At 40.0% G+C, this 24,758-nt stretch overlaps 1 protein-coding gene across 1 annotated transcript; it reads right to left on the reverse strand.

The window, feature by feature from the left end:
* Positions 1-1,149: 1,149 nt before the first annotated feature.
* On the reverse strand, positions 1,150-24,758 carry slc7a10b (solute carrier family 7 member 10b). Its single transcript, XM_024281585.2, has 11 exons — positions 22,593-24,758; positions 16,706-16,910; positions 14,493-14,644; positions 12,881-13,006; positions 12,627-12,789; positions 10,179-10,302; positions 7,569-7,672; positions 7,395-7,491; positions 5,079-5,228; positions 4,814-4,991; positions 1,150-3,318 (listed from the first exon to the last, which is right to left on the reverse strand). Exons 1-11 carry the CDS (start codon positions 22,732-22,734, stop codon positions 3,188-3,190), a joined length of 1,572 nt encoding a protein of 523 aa, XP_024137353.1. The 5' UTR covers positions 22,735-24,758; the 3' UTR covers positions 1,150-3,187.

Raw genomic sequence — 24,758 nt, forward strand, 5'->3', positions numbered from 1 at the left:
GCGTTTATACACTTTAACACTAGATTCGCCAACAACGTAAAAACAAAACTAGTTATAATCTGTGTACATATTCTTTACTAATATCAAATATTTTCCAAAACAACAGAACTTAAAGAACGGAACTATTTGTAAAACCATTCAATTACAGAGCATTTATGTACATTAAAAGCTTCTCATCTGAATGCGCCTGGAGGGGTGTCCATATATAAATTGGTTTATTTTTAATCAACAATTGTTATAATTTAATCTCTTCAATAATTAAATTTGCTTGTTGTTTCTGGTTAATATATATTAATATATTTCAACAAATCTGGATGCTGAAAAGCATATGTTTGTGTTTCAGACAGAGGAGTGTGTACATAAATGTGGTTCTGTGTGTGTGTGTGTGTATGTGTTTTTATCACGTCGCCTTTTTCATTCCATAATAAATTATTCATTAGAAAATATCCTCCAGACTACCAGCAATCTAAATGTGTCTTCTGTAGAGGACTTTCCCAAAGTTGTATATTTGTCATATTACTGAATTAACTTTAGGTTTCTAATGAGGACATTTGGCACTTTTCAATATTTCCAAATGTGAAGAACCTCACTCCTCCTAGAGATGTCTGTTCCATGACCGGGGTTGGGGCCACCGAGGTACCCACCTTTGACTTCTCTGATCTTTCCATCATGAGATAGACCAACTGAAGTCCAAATGAGGAGGTACCCTAGGAGAGGGGAATGACTAGAGCTGTGATGCAAAATGTGGAAGTTCCTGGACACTGTTGCAGTACCTTTTGCTTTTTGTAACAACACTGTCTTTAGCAAGGTGGTTGAACAGTTTAGGGGTCATAATAATTCATTACGAAACAATTCTGATGTACCAACCTGATTGATAGTTGGCTTTTAGCCCCCACATTATAAGTTAATCTAGAGTCAAACTGGATCAACTGCAAACATGTATGGCCAATCAATATCCAGCCTTTTGTAGGTGCTTTGGTTCCTGCTCAACCTTATAAGATGTAGGATGAAGAAGACTTCCTTTGCTGATGCTGATAGTGAGCAAACAGAGGCTGAGATCACATGAAATCAGAGGCTGAGATCACTCAATGAAAGTTGAGAATGAGCCAATGAGAGTCCTGCTGCTGAAGAAAACACTCTGAAGTTCACTTTGAACTGCTTGGTACAGTTTATTGCACAGACCATGCACAAGGTTAACATGTGTGTGTGTGCACATGTGTGTAGTAACACAACAATAGAAAAAACCCAATGTAATCTCTCATTGAGAGTAACTTCTTTTTTTGTTTCGCAGAAAATGAAACCTGTTCTACTTATGGTTCATGTTTGAGGATAAATGATGATCTTCTATAGCAGTTTGTAAAAGGTAAATCAGTTAATGTTGTTAGCAGCAAAAGCATAGTTAAAAATCTTAACAACACAATGTTCATAAATTAGCATGAAAATATAAATCAATAAACTCCAGTGTAGATAAACATCACACTTTTTTCTCCATTACTTAAAACTCAGCATAACACCTTCATTTGTTGACAAAAAAGGGAAAACCCAATGCATTCTGGGTAAATGTAGCTTTTTTAAGCATGTTTCATGCTATAGTAAATGCTGTACATTTATGTTAACAGTGTGTGGATATTTTATTTTAAAGCGTGAAAAAGTAAGTGCCTCCTTTTTGTGGGTTGATTATTGATTGTTCATTACATAATGCTGGCTGTTGGTCCAAGCATATTAATGACTTTTATAGTTTTTTTCATTTTAAACTTTTCAAGTGGAATATCTGCTATACGAGTTCCCCTGATGTGCTGCATTCATGGACTAAAACCTTGTGGGGAAAAATCTGCATCAACATCTAATCCATAAAAAAAAAAAAAAAAATAGCATATTTTCAAGGTTTTCATGCTATGATTAGTTTCTGTATTTCATCCACACAAAATTCCTCATTTATTTTAATTTCAAGAAAACATGGGAATTAAACAAAATGACTAACATTGACCAACATCATATTTTACAAGTAAATCCATCTATCCATCACACACTTCAGCCCTTTCTGGGTTACATGGTTGCTGGAGCCTATCCCAGCTACTGTAGGGTGAAGGCTGGGTGCACCCTGAACAGGTCACCAATCTGTTGGTAGGCCTCACACTCACTTCTTGGAGTAATTTGGAGACACCAATGAACTTATACAGCATGTTTTTGGAATGTGGGAGGAAGCAGAGAAAACCCACACAGGGAGAACACGCAAACTCCACACACAAAGAACCACAAGTTTTTCACTAAGATGTGAGATTGCTACAAGTAAAACCCTGTAAATATAAACCCTACTTCTGTAATCAAGCTGCTGCTTCTTATGTGTGTGTATATATATATAATGTATAATGTATATAATGTATAATGTGTAATGTAAAGGGATATGTGATGGAGAGAGAGTAATATTCTAAATTTGTCGCAAAGATAGTTGTATTTAACTGCTAAATAAAGATCTAATTGAGACACATTTGTGACCTAAAACAAGAAAATACTCATTGGAACTTTTCTGAATACACAACCGTTTGTGATAAAGAGTTTTTATGATTTAGCTGAGTCCACTGCGTTTCAAAAATGGTTGATTATGACCCAAGGCCACAGGCTTCAACTGCTGCATCATGCTCTGGTCTAGGCTTTTGCTTTTCTTCTGTCTTTTGGTGATTTTCTTTGATAAATGCCAACAAAGGATTGTGAATTAATGAGAAGGAATTCAGATGACAAGAAAGAAAATCAAACTTCAAGAAGGTTATGGAGTTTTGGTTTGGAAATGAGTCGGATGTGTGATAATATCTGGTATTTCTGAGTAAATTTGCTTTTCTCGAATGGTCTTTGAAAGATGATCTGTTTTGCACTTGGTACAAAAAAATCTTCAAGAGACAACCCAAACAGGATTTGGAAGGAACTGCCTCACACTGTCAGTCATACATGGCTAAAAGTTACAGGTGCATTGCAGACAATAGAACAGATTGGTCAAAAACAAACAAACAAAAAAATAATTTTCATATGGAAATTAGACTTTTATACTTGAAAATGTGAAGAAAAGGAAATATAGAGGGAAGAGCAAAGGCATCCCATACAGAAAACCAGACATTTTGGAAGGTTACCAGATGCCCACACAAAAACCAAAAACTGAAAACAACAGACACATCTGCACAGATGGAGTAGAGCTTTATGAGATTGCAGAGAAGCTGCTCCTGCCTGATGACTGGTCGGTCCACTCTGAAGGACTGGCAATTTCATTTGGGTCGAACTGAGGGAAAACCACGAAACACAGCCTCTGACCCACAAGCGTTGCCTTTTCTGTATAAAGATAAGTCAGGAGGGAAGCATCAGCTGACAGGAGTGATGGAAGAAGTCTCTGTAGGGGGATCCTAAGTCTGCCCCTCTGCTCCGTTTTGCCTTTTGAAGGGGTAGGGGTGTCCCACCTCACTTCTAGCTGAAGGGGAAGGGCTACACACTCCTTCAAAAGAAATACATTCATGTACAGGCCTTGAGGGCTGGTGTCCTGCTAGACTCAAATCTAACCTTGCCTTTATAACTTCTTGATGACAAAACACACCTGATCCAGGTAATCAGCTGCAGGTACAGCATGGATATCTAAACAAACAGCAGGGTACCAGCTCCACAGGCATGGAGTTTTTAATATTTATTGTGTCTCTAGTTTTGGTCTAGTGCATGGGTTATATTTTTATTCAAAAAACTTCCCTGATACAATTTCTCAGACCAGACGGACTTGTTTACACAATTTAGCCCTGAACAGAAATAAATGTATCTTGAACACTTGAAATAAAAAAGATTTGGACATATAACATGCATTAAGGCTTTCCAAAAGTTCTGGTTCTTTTTTAGTTTTGTTTTTTAACCAGGGATGGCTGTGATCTACCAAAGACAAGTCTGATACGGGACTGAAAATTCAACACATTCTCGCTCCCAACTTGACACATATTGACGTTTGGTTAAGGACCCCTCCACATCAAAACTTAATGCTTTGGGTGTCCCCAACTCGTCATTTTTTGACGTGCCTGCTGTTCCCATTAAATCCTGGGTTCCCAACCATTGGGTCACGAACCGGAACCGGTCCGTAGCGTTCTGGTACCATAACCGAGTCCGGTACCATCTGGTACCACGTCAAGGCCAGGTTCGAGCCCAGTACCGGGTAAGGATAATGGTAGTGGTGCCGGATACGTCCCGAGGACCAGTCCGCATGCGGTACTGCATCCATTACTGCATCCGTTACCACGTCTGGGGCCGGTTCACGTCTAGTACCAGTTCGGGTCTGGTACTGCGTCCAATACCGGGTTAGGGTACTGATAGTGGTATCGGACAAGTCCCAATTAGCAGTAAACATGCGGTACCGCATCCATTACCGCATCTGGTACGCGTCTGGTACCAGTGTGGGACTGGTACTGCGTTCAGTTCCAGGTTAGGGTACTGGTGCGGGTCCGGTACAGTGTCTGGTACTGCATCTGATACTGCGTCCGGTGTTGGGTTAGGATACTGGTGCCGCGTCCTGAGGGTTGCGGACCATTGATTTTACGAACAGTCAACACGTCAATAGACGACGAGTTGTGGATACCGAAAATGTCAAAAGGTGATGCGGAGGGGTCCTTAACCAAATGTCAATTTGTGACGAGGATGAGAATTTGTTGGAAAATTAAGAGCAGTAAATTCATAACTGTCCTGCGTTTTTTCCTCAGTCTGTAATTCTCACTTTAGAACTTTAAAGGCAGGGGTAGGTCAGAGGGGCAAATTAGGATAAACCCTTAAAACTAGCTCTGTTTAGTCAACCACTCACCAATCATGCTGTAGATACACTTTGGTTTTTCTTTCCAATGGACACCCAGGAAGTAGACGGGTACTCCTGTCAGCATGATTACCAGACCAACACCACATACCACTGGCTCTGAGTACAGACTGAATCCAAGCAGCAAAGCCCAGAACATCAGGTAACTCACAGGAACCAGCAGGTTTACCTGGACAGAGATACAGGTAGCTGTTGAAGACAGTAAGCTGATCTTCCATTAGTTTAGACAAAAATCCTGTTGGATTATGAGTCATACCCTGATGGGTCGATACAAGTTGGGTTTCTTCCAGCGGTAGTACAGAAGCCCCGCGATAGTGACACCGTATGAAAGATAGTTGATGAAGGAGACGTAGTTGATCAGGTTGTGCGTTTCCCCAATGCAAAGTATGACTATGGTGGCAGAACACTGTAAGAAAGCAGAGAATTATCAGCTGATTCAGTTAGCTTTGATGCCACCACAGCTGTAAGAAGACACAAGGGCTAAAGAGACAAAGGCAGGCAAAAGAAAGAACTACACTGAACTCAATTGAACCTTCAGCTTGTGCTTCAATGAAACTCTCTATCCAGATTGAAGGAAGTTTTCAAGATTAATCATTTTGTCTAAAAAATGCTAAAGAACTACTCACAGAGTGAAGCAGCAGACCCATAAGCGTCTTGCCAGTTGTAACTGATGGAGAAAGTCTAAGCAGATTCAACATTATGTGATGTAAACTATTTATTCTGATGTCCAGTATGCTTCTAAAAATAGCACAGCATTTACAGCTCTTTCTGGTAACTGGTTTAGACAAATCAACAAGAAGATATTGGAAGGTGCTGTGTGCCTGGATTTCAGCACAGCTTTTGACACTGTTGACCATAAACTTCTACTGAGGTAACTGTCTGCTTATGGTTTTAAAGTCCTACTCTGATCATCTTTTGATCTATTTACAAAGTGTTCTCTTAATTATGATTATGGCGTTTTTGGTAGAGAGAAAACTGTTTTTCTGCAGAGAAGAAGTAGTTCATCAGAAATTTGCCTCTCAGTTGTGGACAGGACTGTTGGTGTGAAGTAAGCCTGTACTCATTTCCCGTCATCCCTTTGTTTAGCTTCTCTCCCACGTAGTCACCACTTGTAGAACTACTCCTTTATTGGAGGTGGATTGCTGATTGGCTTTTATTTCCACCTGCTGTCTATTCCACTTGCATGAAAACATTTGAAATTGATTGTCAGTTAGTGTTGCTTCTTTATTGGATAGTTTGATTACACAGAAGTGTGATTGATTTGGAGTAACATTGAGCTGTTTAGGTGTTCACTTTACGTGAGCAGTGTAGTTAAAAAAGCTCAGAAAGGAATCTATCGACTGTAGTATACAGCTATTTCTGGGCCAACTTCCACACAGGAACCAGTCAGCAAGTTCCATCAAGAAGAACCTTTTACTTGATCATGGAGTAAGTACTGCTAACTGCATCAACACCTGATCAACAGCTACGCCCCCCCCTTCAAGTGTGTTTTCCCACATCGTCCAGCCCACATGTGTCAAAGTCAAGGCCCGGGGGCCGGATCCGGCCCTCCAGGTAATCATATCCGGTCCTCCAAATCATTTTATTTATTGTTGTTAATGGCCTGATGTTATCTTGTGCTTATTTCTAACTTTTATAATTTAAAATATATATATATATATATATATTGTTATGGAGAGTAAAATATTGAAAGTTATTTAACTTTTAAGTTTATTTATTCTCGAATAATATTCCTGCTTTTTTATTATTCATAATTATGTTAAAAAGTTATGGCTTCAAAGCTTTTAAAATTGGCATTCTGATAGCTTTTTGGACTATTTTGGTATTTACTAATTTTTTTTTTAGGCTATTTTGGCGTTTAGCTAATAATTCAGCTACATGCTAGCTGTTTTGGCTAATTTAGGCTTTTTCCGTTTTTTTTGTTCATTTTGGAGTTCAGCTAATATCTCAGCTACATGCAAGCTCCTTTGGCTGATTTAGGCTTTTTTTGTTTTTTAGGCTATTTTGAAGTTTAGCTATTTTTTCAGCTACATGCTAGCTGTTTTGGCTAACCTATATATTTTTTGTTGTTTTATTTAGGCTAATTTGGCAGTTAACTACTATTTTGGCTGGCTATCAGCTTCGGCGTTTTCAGCTATTAGCTTCAGTGATTTCAGTTGTCATCTTCAGCTATCAGTACTAGCATCTTCAGTGGCCAAATTCATCTTACAGCATTCACACTAGCATTATCACAGGTAATGCTCTATATCTAGTTCATAATTATGTTTAAAAAGTTACGGTTTTAAAGTTTACATTTTTTTTTTAGAGTGTTCAATAAATGTTTATCCTGTTCGGCCCGCTAAGGTGTGTTTTGGATTTTGGCCCCTTGTGCGACTGAGTTTGACCTGATCCAGCCTCACAAGAGCCCCTAATTTATGATAGAGTGTTTGATGCCAATACAAACAAGAAAAATTAGTTTAATGATGAATGAAGATGCATAAATGTATTTAACTGTCTGTCTGTGACCACATTCTTAAAAAATATCAAGATGTCTCTCTTGAATACTGCTGGTGATATGTGATACTGTACGTACACAGACCAGCAGGGCTGGGATGGGTGTGCACTTCTTACAGTGAATCATAGCGAGCAGACTGGGCAGGTGGCCCTCTCTGGCACCTGAGAAACACAACCTGCAGAAACACCATCAGTTTCACAGTTTAGGGAAGGCAGCAACCGAATGCCACTTAAAAAAAGTGACCGAGCCTACCTGGATGAGGTGAACAGGTAGCCATTAATGCCTCCAAAGGTGGACAAGGCAACTGAGATCGGCATGATGACGGAGAAGACTCCAAGAAGTTTTTCACCGAAAGTCTGAAGAGCAGAACGTCATAGATAATGGTCATTTACATACAAATTAAAACAAGAAAATATTTAACCTGCAAACAGACGTGATATCTGACACTAAACATCTTTGTTCACAACATTTAAGAAAGATTGTAGATTGTTGGCGTGTTTTGTGTCTTCCTGAGGTTTTTGTCATTAATGGTTTACATTGTTTCTTTAAAATCTGAACATTGTGAGAGAGAGCTAACCAGAAGAAAGAGGCAAGGTGGTGGAACAGCAGCTCAGATGTTCAGCCTGAAGGTTCAGCCATGTTGGAGAGGTTTAAATCTAAAACCAGACTTACACAATCACCTTATTCCCCCTATTATCAAAGTGGTATAATCCGTCAGCAAATAAAAGGTTTAGAAGTGAAGCGGCTCAGGAACAATGGTGGCCAATAAAATTAGTTTTTCAATGTCCACCACCAAACTGACTGTTAATAAAGGGGAGGGGTCATTTTTAGTGGAAAAAAACATGCAAAACACCATCATGCCAACCTGAGGCCCTACAAAACTCACCAACTCCTCATTTTCCTCAATCACATGCGAGATGCTCTGTTAGAGTATCCCATCTGTTTGTGTTTGGGTAAATGTGAGTTTTTACAGAGCCTTCCAGCTCAGAGTGGTTCAATATGAACCAAGGTTTTATCAATCATTGCCTTCCACCGTACTCCCCTTTCCTAAACCGTATTGAGGCATTCTTTCTCATGTCGGTGGAAAGTATATAAACACCATCCTTACGTCAGGGTAAATCTCCTGCAAGTAATGAAACTCGCCTATAGTGGCATAGGTGTGGACGCATGCCAAGCCTGGATACGACATGCCAGGGTTTTTTTTTTTTCCGCTTGTTGCCTGGGCAGACAGAGTGTGGCCTGTGATGTGGATAAAGTCCTGTAGCCTGATCCAGTACAGACACATGATGCTGTGGCTCGGTAATGCACTTATTTATATATTTTTGTACTTTATTTTTACTTGTACACAAGTGACAAACACTTGTTTGTTTTTACAAGTGCTACGTGTAAATGCATAAAATTTCTATTTTTTTCTTTTCGTACAAGTTAGCCTGCAGTTAACATTAAACTTTTATTTCCCTAGCTTCATTGTGTTTTCTATTTTTCTATGTAGTGTTTAGTGACTGTTCAATATTGCTTTTAATTTTGACTGACTCAGGGCACGATCTCACAACAAAGTTCAATTTTAAGCACAGATTGAACTGTTTTGAAGTGAAAGTTTGGTTTTGCAAGAGTCTGAGGTTTTGTGACTGTAGCTTGAAAATTGCGTTTTGTGTTCATAGTTTAGAGAAAATGAGAGCATCTTTCAAGAAAACTGTCTTAACAATCAAGAAAAACTCTATGTGGAAAAAAAGGACAAAAATGTTTAACTTTATTTTTTCACTCAGAAAACATACCTTTTCAGCACCTTTAGCAAAATAGTTGTGAATTTCACAGGGTGCTAAAATGCTTAAAATACCAGCTCTGCTGCTGAAGTCCCCTCCAGTGCTTTGATTGTTTTTTTAAACTCTGAAATGTCCATATTTTGTAGGTTTAAGGTCGTAACCAAGACAAATATCAACATGGTCATTTCAGAGAAGCCATCCACTTGATTTAGAATTTCTGCTGGTGAAATACACCTTCAGCATCTCCCCTTCTGATTCCCATAATCACAACAACCTCCTCTTCCTCTAGCTCAAAGTTTCCCCACAATATTTTCACCTACAGTACTTACCAAGTCTCACAGTCACTATTGATTCCTTAAGAAGGCGGTAGGCAACATTTCTCGCCTTCACTGACATGACTGAGGAGATGATCAATGAACTTTACCATGACGCCCAACACAAAGCTCTACTTCACAATGACCTCCATGAGCTAAATGTCACTTGAATAAAGTCATACCCTCACGGTCTTTGGTCTCTCAGAGCGACGGAGCCTCAGTCAGCCTTAGAATGCAGTCTAAGACATTTGAATTTGTTCTCCTATAAACCGTTGGCTCCGGCAGCTTGGAGAGCCTTCAACAGAAAGTAAATGAACCTCATTGTGTTCTTTTTCCTTTTATAATCACGGAACTCTTGTGTACAGCTACACTGACCCAAATTAAAAGAAAGTTATGTTAATTTTGTTTTGTTGGAATAATCTGGATTGAATTGGATTATAAGTAAATGATTTTATTTAATTGCGATGTATATTTTTGCATGTTTTGAACTAAAAAACAAGCTAATTTTGACTGTTTTGTTTCTTTTCACAGCATGTAGAAACTTTACATTGAAATTACCAATTATCAGTCACCTGAAAAGGCTACAGAGATCAGTTTTCATACTGAAAAAATTAACTAGAATTTATGTAAAGACATTAATCAAAAACTGCTCAATTGGTCTCTGGAATGTTGCTGTTTCTTTTTTAGTTGCTGTCAGGAAATGGTTTTGATGTAAGATATTTCCTGTAGGACATTTGCATGTAGTGCAGGAGTACTTCAGAAGCGCTCTTTGTCGCTTTACTCACTACAGCAACAGCATTGGATGACAGCAGTTCCTCTGGCGACATGGAGGAGAAGTAGGCGATGTTGGTGAGCGTGTACACAAAGGTCACCAGTGGAATGGAGATGTAGATGGCACGAGGTAGATTCCTGACCGAGGCGGCGATCATGCACAGATGACACAAACAACACCCAAAACAAATGAAACATGCATTTAATCCCAAGGATTAGGTTCTGAATAGGATGATCAAACTGACTGTGTTTGTTGCTGGTCTATCAAACAAGTGAAAAAACCATTGAGTAAAGCTCAACTGTGTTGACGGGACTTTGCTAATATTAAGCTTTGTTATGTCAAGATGTTGCAGAATTATTCCATCCTCTGTACATTCGTATGTTTCTAACTTTTGTTCTTCACTGGCCTCAGATGATCATGATCACACCTAATGATTACCATATAAAGGTGCATTCATGCCAAAAGCAATTCGTGCGGTGGAGTTTCAATGTAAAGTCAATGGTATAGATGAAAATTGAGGCGATCTTAAGTCCTGCGGTGCGATTCAAGCAACGGGTACGGGGCGGCGGTTTGGCAGCAGCTTGATTTGAGTGGCAAGGCGCAAATTGGGCAACGCGGCTAAAACTTAAATATCTGAAGTTTGACAGGTCGCTGTATCGCATCTGGCAATTAGGAACTCAGCTTTGGGCACGTGACATTTTCAGTGACTCGATCAGCGGGTAGAACATTAATGCATTGCGAGAATTTTTGTCTTGAACTTCCATATATCTCCTTAACCTGTTGGGGCCGCGGGGTCACAGAGCTCATTTAGGGTGAAGGCGGGATACACTCTGGACAGATTGTCGGTTTTTGCTCCGACGGTGGAGTATGCAGGCAAACAGAGAGCCGGCGTAGGGCCTTGTGTGGAGGCTGCCGGCTTGGGCCTCATCGAGACATTTAAAAAGAAAAAGGGAAAAAAGTTCCCTAATTTTATTTTCCCCCCTCGGGTTAATACGAGACAGTGGGCCTTCAAGCTCAGCCACAGAGAGACAGAAACACAGTGGAAGTGACTGTCACACAGACACATCCCCGGGAGTGAGATAAAAGCCCTCGATACCGAGAAAATCTTTTAATACTAACATGAACCTAAACACTGAGACGTGATTACCGGTGTTTTTATAGAACCTTCACAACGAATAAACCAGATTTCTCAACATCATATGTCTTCCATTCATTCTAAGTGAGAAATCCATAGACACCGTTCCTTATAGCGATCATCCTAGAAACATTAGCTGGTAGCTCCTCCCACAGGCAGCAAATTTGTTTGTGGGGCAAAAGAGAGGCGGGTCATGGAAATGTATTGAGTGAATCACGTTCAGTGTGAATGCACCTTGAAGAGTAACCAAACAGGGAAGTTGGAGGCTGACTCCACCCACAGCTGAAATTTTAAAATCCAGTCAGAGGGGTGTGGCTTGGGAAACCGGACTGTTATCATAACTGGAGCTGCAGATCATGACGTGAGACTTCTGAAACTTACATGGTTTGACCAATCACAAAATTCAACTGTAATTACAACCTGTAGGGGGCAGCACACAGATGTTTTTTGATTATATTTTGAAGAGTTAAGCAATTTTATTTTAATTTATCAAAAATTTGGGAATGACCAACAGACAGCACTTCTAAAGCTCCATTTATAGAGGTCAACAGCCCCAAAAAATTAATTTATGGTTGTGTTATCCTCTAAGAGAATAAGACTGTGCAAAGAAAGATGGAAGGAGTTGCCGGCAGAGGCTCCCCCAGTGAGCAGTGGCGGGAGTGGGCCTAGGAAAATCCAGATTACCGCTGTTCTACTGATCTGTCCTACCTAATGAGATTTTCCACAAAATGATACATATAGCTATCCAAATGTCCAACCTTATCAGATAGTCTTATCTCATGTATATGAACGAACACACAATTTTGACGTTTGGTCGTAAACACTGCAGTGTGAGTTATAGAGCGGTGTGAAAACTATTTATGAGTCCCAGAAGTGAAGAAGTGAGCTCGCCTAAAAGTCCAAAACTAAGTTGACTAATAGTACATTAGCTGCATTAAGTATATAATTAACCTAAAGACACACAAAAAAGCCACAAGATTAAAGAGGTAGAACAGATTTATGGGCGGTCTGACAACACTGAAAAATATGACGCAATTTTGGTTGCACGCGCAGTGGGTGTAGGTATGAACATTTCGCAGGTAGGAAGAATTTATAGAACACCGGCATACCACGCATTTTATTTAATTGTTTTGATTACTTGAATGTTTCTTTGCATTTGTTGAACAATTTCTCTGTTTTTACAGATAAAAGCTGCTCTTCTTGGAGACCTTTAATGATGGCCGTTAACACCTGCGGTCTGAAGGTGCCAACGTTTTATTATTTCAAGGCAGATATAAACAGTGGAGGCAGGGGAGGATGGTGGTGGTAGGAGCTGAAGAAACTCACCGCCTGGGTTCAACCACCTCCTCTGTGACGTAATTGAGGAAGTTCCAGCCGCTGAAGGCAAATGAGGCCTGCAAGAAGGCCAGAGCAATCTGTCCCACTGATGGTCCCACTGATGGCGTAATCATTGAGAAGGCCACCTGGGGGGTCAGAGCTTCATAATTCCCTATTTCAAAAATCAGATTTTTATTGATTACTTTAGTTTTTAGGCTTTTATTTTAGAGGACTAGCAAAAAGGTACAGAATGAAAGATTTACCATTAAAGATCTGCACCAAGCCAATGACTATGATCAGGCCCAAAGCCATGAGCTTTCCAACTGTGAAGATGTCCTGAATCCTTGTGGCCAAGCGGACACTGGAACAGTTCACCCAGGTCAGAAACACTGAGGACAGACAAACAGAAACCAATAGTCATACTAGGATTTATGGTAAACAGGGGTATGTGGGACAGGGTTCTTTGGTGAAGCAAAATTACAACAAAAATCCATGAGGCAGTGCAACCTTTCACTAGCACTCTCTAAAGGCAACCATTCTTTTAATTCTGTCCTTGCAGTTTGATTCTTTCCCTGTGTTGTGTCATGTCAGCAACACAAAGTCTCCTGATTGGCTGGTTCTACAGTCAGTAAAACATCACATGGTGTCTTAGACTGAATTACTGCTACAGTAGTTACAGTGAGGCAAATGAGTATTAAAACATCCTGAAGAAGTTCTCTCACTTAGAAATCATAGAGGGGTCTGAAATTTTCATCTTAGGTTCATGTCCACTGTTAAAGAAATAACAGTGTTAGCTGCATAAAGACACATGTCCACCCCATACAATCAGTGAGAGTCCAACTACTAACATGGCCAAGACCAAAGAGCTGTCCATAGAACCAGAGACTAAACTGTAGACCTCCACAAGGCTGGAAAAGGCTATGGGGCAATTGAAAAGCAGCTTGGTGAAAAAAGATCCACTGTTGGAGAAATTATTAGAAAATGGAAGAAGCTAAACATGATTGTCAGTCTCCCTCAGACTGGGGTATGAAAGATCTCACTTCATGTGGTCTCATTCTTAAGAAAGGTGAGGACTCAGCCCAGAACTACATGGGAGGAGCTAGTCAAAGAGCTCTGACCACCGTTTCCATGGTTATTGTTGGTATTACACTAAGACATCATAGTTTGAAATCATGCATGGCACGGACGTTTCCCCTGCTTAATCCAGCACATGTCCAGGCCCGTCTTAAGTTTGCCAATGACCATTTGGATGATCCAGAAGAATCATGGGAGAAAGTCATGATTTCAGATGACCGCTCGCCGTGTTTGAAGGAAGAAGAATGATGAGAACCACCCCAAGAACACTATCCCTACTGTGAAGCATGGGGGTGGTAGCATCATGTTATAGTTGTGATTTTCTGCCCATGTGACAGGAAGACTGTACTTTATTAGGGAGAAGATGGGAACGGCTTCCTTCCCTCAGATTATGGCTGGGCCCTCCAACACGACAATGACCCAAAGCACACAGCCAGGAGAACCAAGGAATGGCTCCATAAGAAGCATATCAAGGTTCTGCAGTGGCCTCACCAGTATCTAGAACAAGCCCCAAAAGAAAATCTTTGGAGGGGGCTCATACTCTGTGTTTCTCAGCAACAGGCCAGAATCCTGGGTGATCTAGAGAAGATCTGTGTGGAGGAGTGGGCCAAAATCCCTCCAGCAGTGTGTGTGCAAACCTGGTAAAAAACTACAGGAAACATTTGATCTGTGTGATCGTAAAGAAAGGCTACTGTACCAAATATGAACTTTGATTTTGTCAAATTTATTTGATTGATTGTCAGATTTAATGTGTTCGTATAGTTATTTGTAAATCTGACTCTTGTCGGCGAGGACACGTACTGAGACAGGTGGCGGACAGGAGTCGAGTTGCCATGTAGGGGGGAACACAGTCTGGGAAAACGGGCTGCAGGACGTAGCTGGAGAAGGTGAGTGCAATCACAGCCAGGGTGGTGGGGTACATGATGAGAACAGCACTCCACAGCAGCAGGAACCTTCAAAAGAGTTTCAGTCACTGGACAGAAAACCACAAATTAAGGGGAGTGGGGCTCTGAGCTTAAAGATGCTTTAAACTGAGGTGATTCTGTTTGTAGAAAAACACATCTGCTTCCAGGAGAGATAAGTTATAAACATGATCGAAAAATGAATAGCAACATGTAGAATTGTGTAAAAAAACGGATTAAAACACATGCATGCTTCGTCATTGAAGAAGTTTAGACGCTAAGGACAGGAGGGCTGCTTCTCCACCTTACATCAACATATGGAATTCAAAATTTTCCTGCTTAGATTCTCATCAAGTAGCAGCTTAATAATCTGGTTTCTTAGTTCTCATTTAAAACAACAATAAAATGTTTTTTGTCCATGAGAATTGTTGCCTTTATTTTTTTTTGGTTTCATTTCAGTTTGGTTTTCCAATGTCCATGTCAGGTTCTCTACAAAGTTTAAGAAGAGTGGTGTAACTGGAGCTTGTGCAGCAACCCTGTTGTCATAGTGACCAGCCTCGTGTCAGGATGGGGGAGCAGTTCAAACAAATATTAGCTCTTCCTGGGTCAGTTGTTTGTGTCAATTCACTACATGAGTGTGTCTCTCAGCTGCTAACAAGGTTCAGCTTTGCTGAGCGGCGGTCTGTGTGTGTGTCTGTGCTTTGATCACCATGGCAACAAGCTGCTAGCACACAGATCAAACTGCAGACATAGCATTCAGATCTAATGTGGATTCAGGACCTGGTTCACAATGAGAGTCTACAAAGTCCCACTCCAATCATCTTTTGATCTATTTTCAAAGCTGGGCTATTAGTTATGATTCTGCAGCTTCTTTTTAACCAAAATCATTAAACCTGTAACTTTTTCTAGAACATAGTTTCTGCAGAGCAGCAGCAGTTCATTCAAAAATCACCTCTGAGTTGGGGGAGGGGCTGTTGACAGGGAGCTCATTTCCCATCATCCCTTTTTTACACTCTCTGGTTAGCTTACAGCCCCTCACAACCTCAAGCTAATATTAGCAGTGCAACAAAAAAAGATAAGCAATATCAGAACTATCCAGTCGTACAGTTTGGATCCAGATTCCAGCTCAGACGAGTAAAACAAAGACGTTCATGGATCTATTTGTCTACAAGTGGATGGATTGTTATGGAGCAGAGCAGGGAGCTTGTGGCCTGCTGAATGTAGTGGGTCTGTAGAAACTACAAGTTTGTCGTCTGCTTCTAATTCAACAAATGTCTGCCTTTAATTTTTTAAAGCAGATAAGTTGAAACTTCTTCATAATCCCTGCTTCTTCAGATTCACTCTGTAGCTGTTTTTTTTTCTCCCCCAAACACTCAGACTTTATAATTTGGTTCTCCTCCTGTCTTTGATCTGTGGAAAGTCCACCTGGACTCACACTGAGGGGAGCTGCACCAGAGTTCATCTGCAGGTGAACAGAGACCCTCATCTCAAGAGGACCAGAGTTCTATTGTTTGGTCCAAATTAAAGTTGAACCTTTATTTATACAGATTGAGAGCAATTTCTCATCTACAATGACGTCCTGTGTACGCATCAGCAAAACAGAAACAGAACAACAGGGCAATAAGTTACATACAGATTAAAACATGACATCTCATCACATCAATCATTTAGATATTTACAGTAAAAAGTCTGAAGGTAACCCGTAAAAAAAGGTAAAGTTAAAAACATCTGCATCATCACCAACACTAAAAGTTCAGGTGAACTTTCCTGCCTAAAAAAAACAGGAGGACCATCAGAGGAAACCAGATCCAGACCAGAAAGTGTGAATGTGCTGTTGCTTCAGAACCTGGAGTCAATGTAGAGAAGCTGCAGCTTTTACCTCAGTTTTCCCCGTCACTTAGAACATAAATTATCTGCCTATAATTGTTCTCCACTCAGTCAATACATTAATACAAGTTTGTTTAAACTCACTTTATTACATGTTTTACACCATCCGTGTAGTCTGTGTGGGGAAAACCCCAATGTTCTCAGAAGTTTCTGATTTTTCTGATATGACAAAAACAAGCAGCACAGAGTAAGAGAACCAGTTAAACGTGAAAGGACTTTTCTTACCCCATCAGACCACCAAATATTTCTGTTACGTAGGAGTAGTCTCCTCCAGATTTGGGGATGGTAACTCCCAGTTCAGCATAACACAGGGAGCCCAGTCCAGAGATGCAGCCTCCGAGCACCCACACTACCAAGGCCAAACCGACCGAACCCGAGTGCTCCAGGACCCCTTTTGGAGAAATGAAGATCCCAGAGCCAATTATGTTTCCTGAGAAAAAAATATGGAAAAACAGGAAAATGACAATGTGCATGCTTCCACAAGAAGGCCACATGTGCCAAATGGATCCCTGATGCAGATAAAATAATTTCTCTGTCTCTGGAAGAGCTTGATTTGTGTGAAATCAACTGCTGGAAAAGATCATTTTCTCACCATAGAGCTGGGAAAATCTGACCAAGACAGGTTCAAATGAGAAAGGAAGAGCCAATTTCCTTGATCTTTTATCTGTTAACGGGTAAGCTAGTTATTCTTAATAAAGTCAAACAAAAGTAAAGTTTGGGCAACATATCTGCTCTCTATACCTGTTGCCTTTTTGGGTTTCCTGCAGCTCGTCTTAGCTATCTCTCATTGGTGTGATTAGGCAAACATTAGTCTGTTTGCAGAAAATAACTGGGAACATGATGCTTGCATTGCATGCATACTAGAAATCTAATTTAATGGAAAAGTAAGAAATTAAATTACTTTCACAGTTTGTTTGCACATAGAGATAAACATTCTGTATGGGTTTTCTCTGTATACATTTGAACTAATAGTGTTACCCCAGGATCATACTGCTTCCAGTCCGGCTCCAGTGCGGGCGCTAGCTACAGTAAATGACTCAAATTGGCTACAGATGACTGCAGTCTTCCTGCAGCCACAGGCTCTGCTGCCAACCTCAAGAGACTGAACTCACGTAGGTTCACGCGATAACCCGTCATTTCTACAGGAAGTAGTAGTAAACAAACCCTCATTCCGCTGTGATTTTGAATTATATTCACGACACTTCTTTTCTGTGTGACTCATTTTCATACAATGGAACTTTTAGTAACACTTTTGTCTGATAGATGCTTAAATGTACATATTTGACTGTGGTACACATATTGTGTTACAAGTAAGGGAGACACAATGATGTAATGTTTACAACACAGTGAAAACAGCGAGTACACAGGAAAACAGGTTTTATTTTGAAAAATGTACTGGATGCACTTTACACTCGCCCGTGACTTGAGACTTCCGGTTTAGGTCGTTAATAGCCTCAATTTCACAAATAAGTGCTCTGGCTCGGCTCCGGCGTCCGGCAAAAATCTAAAGCCAACGAAAAGGATACAGAACGATGGAGAGGCCAGAGCAGTCTTGATGCAGTGTGAGTGCCTCTCGCACTTTTCAAGTTATGTAAAGACTCCGGCAGTGTGAGCCCGGGGTATAGATAAAACTAATTCAGACCATAGGGATCTAAAGAAACTACTCAATATTTCTGCAGTTAGAACACCATACAGAAACATGTCAGCCAGCATTCAGCAGCAGTGTGTACCGTTTTATCCAAAGTGTGAGTCGCACCGGAGTATAAGTCGCAACAGCAAAAAATGTCTAACCAAGAAGAAGAAAACCATATACAAGTTGCTCCGGAGTATAAGTTGCACTTTTAGGAGAAAAGTGTGAGGTTTTATAACAAATATGCCAGTCCAGCGTAGCTAAAAAAATGAACGAAAGAAATACCAGAATACTAATCTTTTGATCTGTAAAAGAAAAATGTTAACGTTTAAAAGGAAGACAATCAGATTCTCTTCCATGTTTGTTTTGGACGACACTTCTTCTGCTGTTGTCAGTAATAAATACTTAAGCTCAGGTGCAGTGCCCTCTAGTGGTTGTCAGAGGAAACAACCACTAAAAGACGACCAGTGTTTACTGAGAAAATAACAAATATATGAACCTATTAATGTCACTCCCCCCAAAAAAAACACACACACAAATGAGTCGCTCCTGAGTGTAAGTCGCACCTCGGGCTAAACTATGACAAAAACTGAGACATGTACTCCGGAAAATACGGAACTCTTCTGTTTTCTATGTACACTGAAACTATTTACTCTAAATGTTTTATACACTGTCCCAGAGGTTAAAGGTCAAGCTAAATCAGACAAATAGAAACAAAAATCCAAAAGCATCCAGTGTTTCTAAGTTCATTATTCACACTATTGTTGTTTTATTACCAGTACTGTTTCTTTGTTGTTGTTTACATAATAAACAACAAAAAAGGGATTTAAGGCATTTTCAACAACAAGTACAGACGTTTATGAGGAAGTTTGCTTTGGAAAGGAGAAGAATGAAGGTCAGCTTATAAGACAGAGTATCTGTGTGTAAATGAGAGGAACTCCAGAGGAACGGTGAGGTCAAAGGTGGAGAAGGTGGAGGATTTTAAGTTCTTTCAGTGCAGAACAACAGAGTGTGTGTGAAAGAGGTGAAGAGGGGGCATCTCTTCACCGTTCCTTGTTTTCTCCCAAACGTACAATGGATTTCATGATACTCTGTTAGAATTTCAGTCCAAGTTTCTCCCCTTCTTCCTCCCTGTGCTTCCTTCAAATCTCACCCATCCTGCAGCCACTAACTTTCTCTCTGATTCTTTTGATCTAAAAGAAGTTTAAAACTGTTGTTTTAATGCAAATCTCAGCACATGTCCTTTTTGGATCAAACCATCAGAAAATATGTTTTCTTTTGGAAATCTTCACTCTCCCGTGAGCTGATGGGGGCGGAGGGGAGGCATTAGAACACAGTAATGAGGAGAAGAAGTGTTAAAGAGGAATGTCAAGGCTATCAGTCAGAAAAGAGGCAAACCCTCTTGGCCCAGTTCTCAGCGCGCAGTGTAGAGTACCAACAGGCTTCCAGCATTCACACTGCAGCACCCCCAGGAACACAGAAAGCAGCCAAGTGTCCCACACAGCCGTTACATAACCTGACATTAATGATCCTCCCAGAGCAGGGGAGCAGCTCTGCCCCGCAGCATCTTTCCGTCTCTGCTTCTACTACAAGATTCGAGTTTTAAATATTGACCTGTTCTGTGGGGAACTGATCGGACCAAAGGACGGATGCTTCTGGACATTCTCCTCTTTTACTGTCTTTTTATTTCTAGATGGCAAAATATGCTTCAAAGAGACAACAGGAATAATTTAATCTCAAAATAAAAACAAAACTCAACATAAAAAAGATATTTTAACTTTTAATTGTTCTGCACACATCCACAAACTCACCCTGCACTCAAGAACTGGGACAATCAGGATTTGCTTGATCATCGTGATGTTTTGATGTTTAAAGATTAGAAGGAAAATTATAAGAATTGTGTTGTTTTTTTCCTCTCCAGAAAATTAAAGAGTATTGTGATTTTACATAAGGAAAACATTATTGGTGAAAGGGTTCGGCACCAGTGTGAGAATGTGTGGATGGGTCTGTGACTGTAAAGCACTTTGGGCCTTCAAGAAAGATAGAAAAGGATTTAAGTGTAATGGATCCAGAACATCTTTATCCTAAACTTCCACCAGTGTGACTCGGAGATAAATACCTGCTACTGAACAATGCAGGAGTAGTTTTCCAGATTCCTTGTATTCTTCAAGATAATCAAGTGGTGTTTCTGTACATTGGACTGTAATGATGATTGATCATTTTTGTTGCATCACATGTGTGTTGTCTGCTGTGATGTACTTGGTCATTTTTACCCTACAGTGTGTCAATCCAAATGCTATTTTACAAAATGTATTAGCATTTTTTTCCTTTTCAAATGATTTTCCTTTTCAAATGAATGGTATAGATTTGATTAATAACTTGCCTCAAGACAGATTGATCTGGTTGGATTGTAGGAAAATAAATTGATGAAATTGATAAATCATTAAGTGCCTGGATGTCCACACAAACTACACTCTGATTGTCTCATTTCTAACAGTCAGGGAGCCCATACTTATCACATGAACATCACTACCAGGCTCCTTGCGCGGTCCCCAGGATTTGGAGGGGTGTTAAAAAAATGAAAAATCTGTATGACGCGCCTAGTTCTAACTTCACCCTTATTTACCCTCACCTGTTGCATCATTTTTTGTTATAGCCTGTCACTAGCAACGTGCCTATAAAAAATTGTACATAAACATTTTTGCTCTACAGATTCACCAAGCGATCTAAGACTTTGGCATTTTGTGATTTGATCCTTTTTCACCTGCAGACAGCCTGTGTCCACCTGTAAGGGCCGTTGTGATTAAGGCTTCGGTGGAGAGGAAGAAGATGAGGTTCTGATCAAGCATATGATGGGCAGGAAACACTTTTAAACGTGTTGTCTTTTTCCCAGTTGAAGCAGCAAGCAAAACAGAAATGCTGAACCCTGATTTTGTCGGACTGTAGTGCTTCCTGTCAAAGTCTACGTAGAAGGCACCAGGCAGAGGGACACTGCAGCCTTCATGCACACCTCTGTCTCCTCCATCAGTGGAAGCTCCTGCTGTTTTTCTACTTCTTCAACAACTCTGTGATGCTCTCCTGAAGCCGGGTGTTTCTTCACAGGTCTCACAGTTGTTACCTTTGGCCGACCTGTTCGATGTCAGTTCCTCAGTAGTTTCTTTTTTTTCAATACATTCTAAATGGTTGTACTGTCTTTGTGTACTAGCTCTGATTGAGTTTCCCTCTTCTCAGCTTTAAAATACATTGCTTTCCTCCAATAGACAGCTGTTTGGTTTTCATGTTTACTTAACAGCAACAGTTTTCACAGGTGAAACCCAAAACCAAAGATAAGAACTATAAAAGGAAGCACCTGAGAAAGTACAAGCATCCATCAGTTACTTGTTCCAATACTTTTGCTCACTTGAACAGTGATCAAAGAAACAGTTCTTAACACATCTACAGTAGATGTCAATGTGAACTTGAGTCTCATATTATTCAGATCTGAAACCCAAATGTCTTCAGTGTACAAAAAAAACAAACAACTTTCCTTTGCTTTTCCAATATTTGGAGGGGACTGTGTATGGAGCTAAATTGAGGCCAAAATTATTCGAAACCCAAATAAAACAAATAAAAAAAAAAAATTGGTGTTTGGCCAAAAAAATCTAAAATGTCCGAAACTTTTTGTTCTGCTACAATAAGCTTATATATTTTCAGCTTCAAATGTTCAGTTTTTTATAGGTTTAAAAACTCAAAATTTCCATTTCTATTTTTTTTTTCTGTTTCAAACCTTTTTTGCACTTTTAAAAAAGATATGGTCCTTTGCGTTAGCCCTGCCCCAACGCACCACAAAAACTGAAATTTTCAGATGCGGAAAAAAAAAGTTACAAAAAAAAGATTTGAAACTGCAAAGTTTTGAAATTGAAATTTTGGGTTTTGAAACCCCCAAAAAATTAAACATATGAATCTGAGAATAATTACATTCATTTTAGAATAGCAAAACGTTTAGGGACATTTTAATTTTTTTGGCCAAACACCAATTTTTTTTTTCAATTTGTTTTATTTGGGTTTTAAATAATATTAGCCCCAATTTAGCTCCATAACTGTACAATGTGCATCCATAAAGTTTCTTCTATAGAAAGAAAGAGCAACAGGGACAGCGGAACATCAGCGTTCTGTGTCTACAACACTTTCATCATGGCAAAGACCAGAACAAGGTGAATTTTAAAGATTGTGAAATATTGGCAAAAATCCAAGATCCTCCATCATCATTTCTTCTCCTCATCACTGAAAGCTGCTAACAGGGAGATGCTGAGTTCATTCAGTTTTCTTATTCTATCTAAATTCCCAAACTTTTAGATTGTAACTTAGATATGTGGAAACTTTAAACTGAGTCATAGTTTTATGTCACCAGTACTTGAACGTCTCTTCCAGGACTTCTCTGCCTGCCTCTCGTCTAGGCCTACTTTTTCTATCTGAAAGTGAGGCATCCTTTGAGCTCAGTACCTATGATGATGGTGCAGGCGCTCAGCAGCCCGATCTCCTTCTTCAGGGTCACCCTGTCCGGGATCTTCTCCTTCTTCCCGCTGCGCGCGGCGCAGCTGCGCGTTCGCGCGCAGATGCTGCTGTTCTGTCCGTCCATGTCCATCAGCAGCGCGGGTCCGGTCCGGTCCGTCCAGTCCCCAGGGCTCCCGTCCTCTCTTTCACGCGGAGTGAAAGGCTTGCGCCTGCGCAACAGGCTGTCGCTGTTCGGGCTAGAATGTTAAACAGCCCCGTGATGCGTTCACGGACAGGGGCCGGGCAGGTTCCTCTCATCAAAACAGGATGGTTGTTAGACTCTCCTGAGACGATCGTGTGTTTCAGCGACTGAAACGGGCTGTTGCGAAGGCATGTTGACCTGAGCTGACCGGGTAACCTACAATCTGTCATGTAAACGCTCAGAGGCCATCACACGTTTGAGACTCTGATTTAAATTCATTCATGCTCTCAAATGTTTCTGGTCTTCCCCGTTTGCTTCTGCTCAGTGTCAGGATTTTTTTTGTGATGTTCAGCTCCAGAGCTTTAAACTAGCGAAATGTCAAACTTCAGGGACATTTCTGCAGCGATGGAGATCTTTACTTTGCTTGAAAAACTTCTCGGCTGATCTGTAGGGCTGCCACAATTAGTCGACTAATCAACTATTAAAATTATTAGATTAGATTAAAAATGGTTTATTTCAAGCAATCAAAAAAGAAAAGTTAATTCATGTGCAGTACAATCAATCATCAGAAGTTTACACCCATAAAAAACATGTCAAACACAGGATAACTAGATATTAAGAGATTGGCTGAAAGGGGGAAACAAACTTATATAATCCCACCCTGGCTCAACCACACCATTTCCTTCATGTATTATCATTATCCGGTTCGTTATTTAAGATTTTTTATTTATATCTTTCCAACATAGATTCAGATTATTATGAATCCTCGAGTAACAATAAATCACATAAGTAGATGTAACACTATTTGAGAGTTTGTCATTGCAGATCTATTATCAAAATTCAGACAAATATACAGATTATTTTACATTAGAAACAAATCATTAATATAAAGTATCAAACACCAACAAAAAATATATATGTATGTAGATTATTTTACATTGGAAGAGTCATTAATGTAAAGCAAGTATCATCTTTCTGTTTACTGATCTTTTTAATAGAAAAAAAATCATTAAAATAAATCAGGTAACACAAATTAAACAGGAAATTGTTCTTGGATTCTCCAGCATTAAATCATTTCTAAATTCTTGTTGTTGGGGCTCATCATCCCACATTTTTTTTAGGATTCTTTGCTGAAACACACCTGCCTCTAAAGATTGACAGGATTGGGGCTCTTCAGAGCTCAATGCATCATCCAAAGAACTTGGTGTATCCATGGTGTTGCTGGAGCCAAACCAGCTACTGTTGGGCAACGGTGAGATACACCCTGGACAGTAAAAGTTTGATGCTGGGCTACATGCACAGCAGAGCTTGATGATGAGCTAAATCCATTGTATTTCAGCAGGTAACATAATACACATGCATTTTGGTGGCTCTGAGGATGGAGTTTGGAAATCTTGAGTTATTAATGATGGATGAATGGAAATTAAGCTCCAAATAGTGTTTTTGAGTATTTCTTCATTCAAATATTGTGAATCAGGAGCAGAGAAATAAATGTCGTTGGTAAAACCTTGTGGCGTCACAAGACACAAGCGTCCTGCTCCGCTCCATTCAAATGTATCCACTTGCAGACAAATAGATCCATTAATGTCTTTGTTTTCCTCTTTTAAGCCGTCATCTGGCTCAAAACCATAGCTCCATTATCACTCACTATTTTTGTTGCAATGCTAATGTTAGCTTAGGGTTGTGAGGGGCTGTAAGCTAGTGGGAGAGAGTGTAAACAGAAGGCTGTGAGCAGATTGACACTGTGGAAACAGTCCCCCCCACAACGCAGAGGTGTATTTCTTTTTTTGTAATTTTTTTTTATATCCGTTTTCTTCCATTTTTTGATACAATAACAACACTAGCACAATAGACACTGACAAAACACGAGGTGAACGCAGAGGTGTATTTCTAATAAACTCCTGCCACTCTATATTCTAGAAAACAACAGTTTTTTTTTTCTTTTGGCTAAAAACTGGGAACGTTTTTACAGT

The sequence above is a fragment of the Oryzias melastigma genome, linkage group LG6 (genome assembly GCF_002922805.2).
Source record: "Oryzias melastigma strain HK-1 linkage group LG6, ASM292280v2, whole genome shotgun sequence".
In the NCBI taxonomy this organism is placed as follows: Eukaryota; Metazoa; Chordata; class Actinopteri; order Beloniformes; family Adrianichthyidae; genus Oryzias; species Oryzias melastigma.

Bases quoted from the DNA above. Each gene is read 5' to 3' on its own strand.
- slc7a10b (XM_024281585.2), bottom strand. From the start codon at position 22,734: ATGGACATGGACGGACAGAACAGCAGCATCTGCGCGCGAACGCGCAGC. The intron at 13,007-14,492 runs GTACGTGTCCTC...GTCTGTCCTCAG, and splicing joins CCTGTCCGCCACCTGTCTCA to TGTTTCTGACCTGGGTGAAC. The intron at 7,492-7,568 runs GTAGGCTCGGTC...GTGTTTCTGCAG, and splicing joins TACCTGTTCACCTCATCCAG to GTTGTGTTTCTCAGGTGCCA.